At 32.3% G+C, this 10,863-nt stretch overlaps 1 protein-coding gene across 2 annotated transcripts; it reads right to left on the bottom strand.

Moving 5' to 3' along the window:
* Nucleotides 1-493: 493 nt before the first annotated feature.
* LOC103498157 (CASP-like protein 4D1) lies at nt 494-4,395 on the bottom strand. Of its 2 annotated transcripts, none has more exons than XM_008460665.3 (3): nt 4,106-4,395; nt 3,883-4,003; nt 494-884 (listed from the first exon to the last, which is right to left on the bottom strand). In XM_008460665.3, the coding sequence occupies exons 1-3, from the start codon at nt 4,252-4,254 to the stop codon at nt 690-692; spliced, it is 465 nt and encodes a 154-aa protein (XP_008458887.1). In that variant the 5' UTR covers nt 4,255-4,395; the 3' UTR covers nt 494-689. The 2 variants fall into 2 exon arrangements, with proteins under 2 accessions (XP_008458887.1, XP_050945631.1); XM_051089674.1 differs by lacking the exon at nt 494-884 and adding an exon at nt 2,270-2,490 and having other exon boundaries at nt 4,106-4,327.
* Between the last annotated feature and the right edge of the window lie 6,468 nt (nt 4,396-10,863).

Raw genomic sequence — 10,863 nt, forward strand, 5'->3', positions numbered from 1 at the left:
CTCACAAACATAATTTTTTGTTTTAAAAAAAAAAATTATAATGGGTGGAAACTTTTAGAATAATTATTAGGTATGTACCAATATTTTTTCAAAAAAATATAAATATAGCAAAATCTATCAGTGATAAACTTCGATTGGTAATAGATTCTTATGGTTTATCGGTGATAGACCAACATTTGCTACATGGTCTACCAGTGATAAACTTCTATCATCGATACATTTTGACAGATTTTATTATATTTGCAATTTTTTAAAATATTACTATATACTTAATTATTTTGAATAAAGTGGCTACATTTGCACTATCTCAAAAAATGAATAAATAAAATAAAATAAAATAAAACAAAACAAAACAAAGTTGTTACCTTGGCTATGTAGATAGTTGTCCATTAAAAATATGTCACTTGACAATATATTTTAAAATAATTGAATTGGTTTTAAATTTTTTATGTATAAATAAAGAAATGATGCATAGATTGCATGCAACTTAAACTTCACAATAAAATTATTATGTATATAATGTTCAAACATCAATTAACCAGACAAAAAAAAGAGTCTACTGCTAACCAAGAGCATAAAAACTGATACAAAACTCCAAACTCCTAATTATTCTACATTACAATGACGCAACCAAATAATTTCATAAAAAGAGAGAAAGGATTGTTGTATAAATTTCCTAAGAAAAGAAACTAATTGGGTTTGTTAGAAAGAGCTAAAGAAGAAAGTACAGAAATGATAGCACTACATAAAAAAGCAAGAAGAAGAAGCGCTGCAGCAGCATTGCCTTGGTCAAAAAACGAGTTCAACATGTCCATATTCGCCTTCAAATCTACGCTAGAACCCAATGCCGCCGCTGCTCCCGCCAACAAAAAGTACGACAATACCTAACAACAAAATAACCATTCATCTTCTTCAATAACTAAAACTTTCCATTTTATATTATTACATATCTTTACCATTCATATAAATATTTATTTTTTCAATTTTAATAATTTTGGTTTATTGATAAGCTTTACTTTTTTTTTTTTTTTTTTTTTATCTTTTTTGAATCTAGATAAGTTTAATTTTTAAGTTAGAGATGTATATGGAGGTCGTATTCAACTCTTTCTTTCTTTCCTTTCATTCTCTATTCTCTTACGACGCTTTTTATTTAATTTTTAAGAACATGACAGAGATTATCGGTCAAAAAATAGAGAGGAATCAGACATACTCATTTCAATTTCTTAAGAAATATTTTGTAACGCCCAACAATTTGGTTTTCCTTTGTTGTTTTGACCATTAATATTAATATTAAGTGTGGTTAATATTATTATTATTATTATTAAACTAAGGTTTTTTTTATATATTAATTTTTGAAGTTAAGGGGTGAAATAATCAATTAATGGCTTAACAAATAAATTAATTGCCTTGGAAAGGGTCAAGGGTGGTTTAATTGAGGAGAGAGAAAAGAGGGTTTAGGGATTTCTTTTATTATTTTAATTCTTTTAAAAAGAGGCATTGGGAAATGTGAGACTCATCATCTCCCCAAAGAAGAAAAAAAAAACCCTAGCCGCCGCCACTCTCCGCCGCCGCCGCACGCCGCCGCACGCCACCGCACGCCAGCTGCAAAATAACCCTCGGAGCCGGCCGTAGTAGAGCCGAACCACCATCCCAGCCGCGCCGCGTCTGCAAGCCGAATCTGGAGCCGCTCCTCATCCGCGCAGCCGAGCGCCGTATCTGCAGCCAGCCACGCCGCGCCGCGTAGATCCGACGCAGCGCAGCCGGAACTCGCCGAGACAGCCGAAGCCAACCAGCCGCGCGCCTGCAAGTCGAAACCGAGTCGCCGCCGAGCTTCCAGCCGCGTCGGAAAAATCGAGCAAGCCGATCTGTGCAGCCGAAGCTCGCCGCGCCGCGTCGATCTGAGAAGTTCAGCCAGCCGCGCCGCTCTGATCGAGCCGAAGGGAGCCGCTTCGATCCGCGCACAGCCGTCTCCCGCAGCCGCCACTCGAAGCCGATCCGCCGCGCGTGCCTCCAGCCGACGAACGAACCCGGAGCCGCTCCACGCCCGCGCGCCCGAAGCCGAAACCGAAGCCGCGCCGCGTCCAGCCCTCTCCGCGTGTGAGCCGCGTCCGCGTGGGAAGCCGCGCCGCGCGTTTCCGCGAAGCCGAGCCGCCTCTCCTCCCTGTTGCAAGCCGAGCCGCACGCGTAGCCTCCTGTACCGAGCCGAGCCGGTCCCTGTCTTCTTCCAGCCGAGCCGCCAAGACCAAATTGGCTCCATCCACCTAGATTTTGGTAATTTAATTAATTATTGTGGCATTTCCCAGTAAGACTCCATGCTTCGGACGTCAATTAAATTAAATTGGGACTAAAATTTAGTTATTTTCCTTAAGGGACGTCTTGGACCAAGTAATTGCTGCAGCGCGGGAATTCTTCAGTAGGGGGGCTCGAGCACTGCAACCTCTCTAGGGTAAGTTATTTCAAATGAGTCTTGAACCGATAGTCGTTGGCGACCTAATTACGAATTTTGGCATATCAAACAGTTAGGACTTCATCGCTTGGAAAGCGTACTGCCTCGCGGTTAGGACTCGACAAGTAGATCTCCAGGTAAGAGATTCTACTACTAGCTTCATGTTTAGAAGTATGAGACCATGTATGCCCCGATTTTTTCATGTTAAGGATTAGACTGTACGTTGTCTGAGATAAACGTTAGTAGGAGGTAAATGACGATATAGTTATGCTATAATCTATTATGTGTGGCAAGAGCTGTTATGGTTACGACGAATGTCGGGACGGAGAGTGTAGAGATGATTTATGTGACATGTTATATGCTGATGCCATGTGTATGTATACTGCAATTAGGGTACCTGTTAGCTTAATCTGTTAGAGTCGTACCTGCATGGGTGTCCTTCGGGATCACCACCTATTGAGGACTGTGTGGTCCGACGGGACACCAGTCTAGCATGGATATAGATGTGACTCGAGTGACTCGACGGGGTCCTCGCATCCCGACTGTCCTAGGTGTCCCCCGGGGCACCGAAGACCAGAGTTACGTTCCTACGGGAGCGCATGATTGCACGTGTTCGGGAACGTGCCAGAGATTGGGTACCAGTTATCAGGACTCTAACAGGAAGCTAACAGGCACCTAGTGGGACTAGTAGTGGGTCCCTTACTGAGTATTTTATACTCACTCTCTTCATTTCATGTATTCAGGTAGAGGACGAGGCAAGGGCAAGGGCAAGCTGGCGAGCGACCCGAAGTGAGACCGTGAAGGGCCATAGGGACTACCGCTTCCGCTTATTCTTATTTCAGATTTTCGCATTTGAATTTGAGTACTTTTCATCACTTACCATCTTTTATGTAGATAGGGCTCGAGTAGGACTTCAGAACGCTTTTACATTTTTGCATGACTACCTTGTTTGAATTTTATAAATGAAATTTCTTAAACCGTATGCGTTTTAAAATTTTTTATGACTTAAACCACTTGTTCTATATTTGGTAATGACTTCGATTCAGTATAAGGAGTTGGATCGTTACATATTTACCGATAAAAAAGTTATTTTTCCATTATGAATTCTCATTTAAATGTTTATGCATTACAAATCCTTATTTTATTAACTATTTTCACAATATATTCGTAAATGAATAAGTAAAACAAAAATTAATGTTAAAATTTTAAAATAAATCATACGATATCATTACTCTTACATAATAGTTTAAGGTGTGATTCATTTATCTTTCTAATACTCTATTTCATTCCTCGCCTAATCACGATTTCTTGTCGTGACGAGAAAAATCGACCTCTCTACTTTTGAAGAATGTGTTTTATTGTTTTTTTCTTTTGGAAAAGGGAAAGGAAATCAAAACATATGTTTAAAAAAGATATATAAAAAAGATATATAATACCTTATCACCATAGAAGTCGAATAAAATACTGCCATCGGTCTTGGTTACAAGACGATAAAGGGCTAAGGCAATTTGCAAGAGATTGAATGCGCCTCCGATTATGATGGTTGCCATTGCATACCTATGAACAAAAAATTTTCAAATTTAATAAATAAATAAATAAATAAATCATGAAACTCAGATATAATTAATTAAATAAATAAACGTAGAAAAAATAAATTACCTATAGGAATTGACATTATGGAAATGAACTTCATCATTTCCTATAGTTTTGGAATTGGTACCCAGAACTATGATGGAAACTAAAAGAAAAACAAAAGTAAGAACTCTAAGCACAAAAGAAGCAATTTTTGTAGCCATTTTTGCTTCCATTTTTTTCTTTCTTTCTTTCTAATATTTGATAATGAATCTAATATACCTTTTACTTCTCGATCTCAATTTTTTGTTTAGCTTTTATAGCCCCAAAAGAAAGTAGACTTTTTTTTTTTTTCTTTTGGTAAAGATTAGAATTTATGCCTAACTTTTGTTTTGGTTTTAATTCCGACAAAGAAAATAATAGAGAATGAAATGGAAAGTTGGGATTGTCATAGGAAGACTTTGATATGTAAGAGAAGTTTGAATATTCAAACAAAGAGGCTTCGAAAATCTAACAATGATGCCAATTAATTGATGGTCTTTTCACATTGCTCATATTATAAGTTAGACCAAAAATAAAGAGCAAGTTGGCCACTTGTTGTCCTGATTTTTCTCTTTTCCATTTGGGTTTTTAATTTTTGTTTTTATCTTTTGTTATGCAAAATGAAGACCAACCAATAAGTACAATGTTTATGTTATCTTCAAAATCACTCTAAATAATAGGAAGATTTATTTAAAGATGTGAAATTAAACATAAAATTAATTTTGATGGATCATTTGTGATTTGGTTTAAGGATGATACAACTTTTAGGATACATACATTTCTTTTTGGAAAGGATTCACACCGATAATTTAAATGCCCCCAAAAGAAAACTTAATAAGCTGACTTTTGAGTATTCAAGCAAAGGGGCCGTAAATGTAATAATCATGGCAACTTCTTCATTGACTTTGACCCTAAAAAAAAAATGGGTATTCTTTAGTTTGAGTTTAGCTAAATATTCTCTTACCCATCCTTAATTATGTGCATCTAATTTATGCTTCCAATCTTCGTATGGTACATATACCTAAATATATTTCATACTTTTTTCATAAACATAATATTAAATGTAGCAGCAATAATAATATTCTATAGAGAAGTATATATATCATTAATGATTGATGAAATAATGTATGATGATGGAAAATGATTTATAATGTGGAAGTTTCCTTATAATTGATTTAGGAATTTAATATAATTATTGACGAAAGGGAATAAATATGAAAAAGAGTCGAAGAATGGAAATGAATATTATCCTGCTCTCAAAAGCTTAAAATTTGTAGGTGAAGATAAATTTGTTGATATATAATATCTAACACTCTCTCACCTTTGTGGCTTGAAATATGTGAAAGAACCCAAACAAGTGAAAATGAATATTTATTTCGACAAAGATTACAATGCGAAAAATTAAACAGGAAAACTCCTTGAACCGTCCACCGATCTCGATGTCATCTTTATCCAATTAACTCAAAAACTTAAACGGATGGATAGAGAAAAATTTAATTGAATCACCTAACAAAAGGCGGACTAATTTGATAGTCATATATTTTTCTTTTTTGAGTTTAACATGTTAGGTAAAAATTTGAATCTCTAACTAGAATATGGTATAGAAAGCAATTATAAGATATTAAGAACGTTCCTTTCTAGAAAAATCAAATATTAATTAAAGAGGAGGATACATAAATACACACGAGTGATCAATAAATACACTTCCATCAACACTTAAAAAGAAAATTAAGAAAAGAAAAAACAAAGTAAAACATAATTAAACAAAATTAAAAAGGTTTAATTTAGAGATGATAGAGAGAGAAGTTTAGAAGAAATGAAACTGTATCAAAGAGGGTTTCTAATGAGAGCCAAGGAAGAGAGAAGTGAAACAATGGCAGCACAGATAAATGCAAGGAGAAGAATAGCAGATCCAGCATTGCCTTCGTTAAAAAATGAGTCGTAATAATTGCTCTCAAGCAGCTCTTTAATATTCACTTTCAAGTCGATCCCCGCCCCGAATCCCGCTGATGCCCCCGACAATAGAAGGTATGCTAACAACTGCACACGTACAAAAGCGTCATTAAAAACATCAAAACACAGTTATTGATAATAATTAAGAAAAATAACTTCGTGTCTATTATGGATCCATCCTCCATAGGAACCACTAGTTGAAAGTTTGTAATACCATTTAAAATTTATGAGGTTTCTCCATATTTTTCCTGAAAGCTGTATGTTTTACCAAGTGAAAATTCCTATTGTATCCCTAAATCTAATTAATATGAAATATAAATATAATATATCAAACCAACAAAAAGATCACCAAGAACCCAGCTCGAGCATTTCTTGTTCTCTTTTTCGTTATCTTCTATGATATTGTGCTTTATTTTTATTCTTTTTCTTTTTCTTTTTTCTTCCCTCCCTATCTCAAACGTTAAAATCCATGTAGCTAAAGCAAATTTTGATTAACTTAATTGGAAAGATTAACAATAGGAAAATGACCGGGACAACTTTGAACTCATCAGGGTTAGGTCGTTATTGAGTTTAATGTTTTGTTATTAATTTGCTCCGGTTGAGTTAATTTTTCTTTTTTTCTTTTAGGATTGGATTAGGTCATGGGTTGACTCTTTTTACCGGTTGACACGACTCGATCTAAATTATTTTTATATATTAATATTAAAAAAAGTTTTCTCAAAAATAGAAAAATTGTTTCTACATGTATTCCATACAAAAAATCACTAAAAGGAAATATTTATTATATTTTATTCTTTTTTATGAAATGTTAATATTTTGTGCATTTTTGTATGTTTGAAATTTTCCCAAAATAGTATGTTAGTTTACTTTAACATGGATAAATTTGTGAACTTTTAATTATTTTCTTTAAAAAAATATGTCTTTGTTTAAAACTTGTAAGAGTTAAGGTATATATTTTGTATTTAACATTTGAGTTTTATGAAATTTTAGGTATCAAACACATGCATTCATGTAGGTGAATTTAAATATTTAAAAAAATTTCTACAACTGAACTGAGTTGGGTTAGAGACTGTTGAGTTGTAAACCGAGGTTAGTAAGAAAAAAGAAAAAAAACCATCTAACTCAACTCAATCCAACTCAATTGCTCGACCTATGTACACTCATAGATTCTCAATTTGGGTTGATATAAAACAAATTGCACCTGTTCGAACTATTTAAATTTAAGAAAAATGAAAAATAGAAAGAAAGTTAGAATGAAAAGAGTATGATGATCACCTGATCGCTGATAATATAGAAAAGTGGAGTTCCCTCACGATTAGTAACAAGATGGTAAATATTGAAAATAATTTGAAGGAGACTTAAAGCACCTCCTATAACCGCAGTTGCTAACAAATAACTATGACACATTTAAATTCAAAACATATTAATTAATTACAACACAATATTAATAATAATAATAATATAAATTAAAGCAAAAAGAAAAAAGAAAAACAGAAAAAGAAATAATAAGACCTACCGATAGGAAGTAACATTATCGAACTTAACTTTAATTTCACTCACAGTCCCTTTGAAAGCAGTTTTAGAGTTGGTAGCAACAATTAAGAGAGAAATAAATATGAAAATAAAGGTTAAAATTCTCAAAATAAGAGAAGCAATTCTTAAACCCTTTGAAGCCATTCTTTTCCTTCTTTTCCCAGAAATTTTTAAGCACAAATATTCAATACCCTCTTCCTTCTATATATATATATATATGTATATATGTAAAACCATGTGAAGATATCAAAAAAAAAAAAAAAAAAAAAACAGCCTATACACAAACTAATTGGTCTTTTCTAGGCTAATTTTTTAAAATAATTATGTTATGATATCATTAATTTAGAAAGGAAAAAAAGCATGCAAGTTGTAGGAATTATATTATAAATCTAGGGGAGTACGTATATGTACACAACACTTGGTGTATCTATGGTCCCACTTTCTTTCTTTATTCTTTTTTTTTTTATTAACATTGATTTTTAATTATTCTGTCTGAATTGAGTTGTTGGGTGTGGCTGGTTATTGAGATTTTGCTCTAGTTTTCTGTTCTGTTATGCTTGTGGTTTTGGATCGAGTTTCTAATTGGCTCTTAGATGTATGTTTGATTTTTGATTTTTTGGAAAAGATAGAAAGTGTGAAACTAGTCATCAAAATCGTGCGCTTCTTGGTGAGTGAAATATGTAAAGTTTTTCTGATCGATGATTAGAAGTGAGATTTGAGATTATTGAAGATCAAGAGTTGGTTGATTGATTGCACAATGATATCTGATTAGGGGAGGGTTTTCCTGGTTGCTTATATGACAAATATTAGTAAATATTATACTAATTCAGTTGTCAATAAAGATGAGTCACTAAGTACAGATTGTTGAAAATATGTTTAGATGTATATGTACTTTTAGTCATAAGTTTGTAATCATGAATTATATCACAAGACAATATATAATCTCTCATCATGGATCAAGGATCCGCCTGATGTAGATATTGTGCCATCGAATTGGGTTAACAATGTTTGATGTTTCTATTGCTATTTCTTCTTATTGATATCCTAGTTATTATGTCAGTCTTTCATTGAAGTGCTAGAAGCACATTGTTAACTGATATATTTCTTTTTAATTGGTATCAGAGCAAGTTACATAATTTGTGTATGATATGACACCAGTTCGTGAAGAAGCCCTAACTATACCTATTGGAAAGCTAGAATTAATGATTGCCTTCTTAAAATCGGTAGACAGCAAAACATGGAAGACTGTTGTAACTGGATGGGAACATCCTACTGTAACAGATGCTGTTGGAAAAGTATCTCATAAGTTAGAAATCTTGTGGTCCAATGCTAAGATGAAGCATCTCTGGAAAATTCTTAAACATTTACTGCAAGAATTGTGGTTTTTGCAGACAGTCTTTTCTGGCAACGCAAAAAATAAAATAAAATAAAAAACGTAGGCAAATATATGATATGCTGACGTAGTTTTCATTGCGTTGGCATATCTTCATTTTTGCCGACGAAAATATCTACGTAGGCAAAGTTATGTATTGCTTGGGTATATCATCGTTTTTGCCGAGAAAAATATACACATGTGGACAAAAAGTTGTGTAGTTTTAAGAAAAAGTTTTAAGTTGTTGGATTCCTACCTACGCTTATTTTATTCTATGGCCACTTATCGTGTGTGGGTAGATATTTTAAATATTTGTCGAAATAATTTATACATATTTATGTTGATGCAAGATTTAGACATATGGCGATGCAAATAACGTGGACATAAATTTTATAAAACAAAACCCCTAATTTCTTTAGATTGTGATATGTTTTGAGATCGAAAATATAGTAAATTAGAAATGAAAATTTAGTAAACTGTATCTTGAGTTGAAAATATGGTGATTATGTAGTTTGAAAATATGGTGGTTGTGTTTTGAGTTTAAAATTTAGTGCATTGTAGTTGGTCATTGTCTCTCAAAACACATGATGTTTTTGGGAGTTGGGTTTTTTTTATATGTCCCTGTATTCTTTCATTTTATCTTTTCAATGAAAGGTGTTTTTATATGTCCCTGTATTCTTTCATTTTATCTTTTCAATGAAAGGTGTTGCTTTCGTCAAAAAAAAAAAAAAAAGTCATACTTACACTAATACCTCAGTATTGATTCAATCTTTTGACACAAACATAAGTTATCGGTTTAAGCAAGAAAATGATATCCCAAGAAACCTTAGAACGAAATGTTATGCAAATAGCTGATGTTTAGGTACCTGAAATAATCTTTTTGTGTACATGCCTTATAATTGAAATTTTAGACTTGGTTTCTTGTAAATGCTATATTGCCTATTTAATTATTACTATTGACTTCATATTCTTCGATCCACATGTTATCTTTATTGAAGGAATAAGAATTCTAGCGAACGGAATATTTAACAGAGACCTTACTCAATTTAATAGAGGAATTAAAAATACTAGTACATTGGTAAAAAAATATAGAAACAAAATTCGAAGGCTAAGCATGCTATAAAATTAAAATATAGAGAAGAGGATAGAAATACTCACTCTCGTTGATGACTCTGGATCTGTCAACCACCAAATTAGGGTATCACTACTCGAAAACCTTTCTATTCTCTAGGCTAGAGAGATTAGCTTGTGGGAACAAAAAATTGGAAAAAAAAAATTGCAGAGAAAAATTAATAGAAATCACTAAGTATGCAAATCACAGAACCCTTATGTCTCTTTTTGCGTACCAACATCTCCCTCTTTTTCATACCGAAGAAGAGAGAAGTTACAGAGTAAATGGGAAAGATGGAAAACCACCCACGTTTCCTATTAATTTAACAAATTAAATTAAAATTAAATTTAATAAATAAATAAATAAATAAATAAATTAATAATTAATTAAACCATATTTAATTAAAATTTCATTTAAATGAATATCTCGCATAACTAATTCAATTAATTTAATTAAATCAAATTTAATTAATTAAATAAAATTAAAAATTATTAATTGATTCTCTATTTAATTAATTACTAAATTAAATATCTTATATTTAATTTAATCCAAATTTGAATCATATTCAAATATAAATTTCTCTCATAACTTATAGTTTTAATAGTTTTAATGCGTATCAAATACATATTAAACTTTAACCTATAGTTTTAATATGAATCTAATTCATATTAAATTAATATTTGAACTCATTCAAATATTTTATTCTCTCATAAATTAATTTTTGAATCATATCCATTATTAAATTTATATAATAAATTTTAATTAAAATATAAACTTTATATTATAATGTGTCGTGATACATTATATTAATTTCCAAAATAAATTTGAACAATT

This window comes from Cucumis melo, chromosome 9, assembly GCF_025177605.1.
Source record: "Cucumis melo cultivar AY chromosome 9, USDA_Cmelo_AY_1.0, whole genome shotgun sequence".
Taxonomy (NCBI): domain Eukaryota; kingdom Viridiplantae; phylum Streptophyta; class Magnoliopsida; order Cucurbitales; family Cucurbitaceae; genus Cucumis; species Cucumis melo.

Excerpts from the sequence above, each read along its gene's own strand:
- LOC103498157 (XM_008460665.3), bottom strand. The coding sequence starts at position 4,254 with ATGGAAGCAAAAATGGCTACAAAAATTGCTTCTTTTGTGCTTAGAGTT. Across the intron at positions 4,004-4,105 it reads CATAATGTCAATTCCTATAG|GTATGCAATGGCAACCATCA; the intron begins GTAATTTATTTT and ends TTTTGTTCATAG. Across the intron at positions 885-3,882 it reads TCGACTTCTATGGTGATAAG|GTATTGTCGTACTTTTTGTT; the intron begins GTATTATATATC and ends TTTTGTTGTTAG.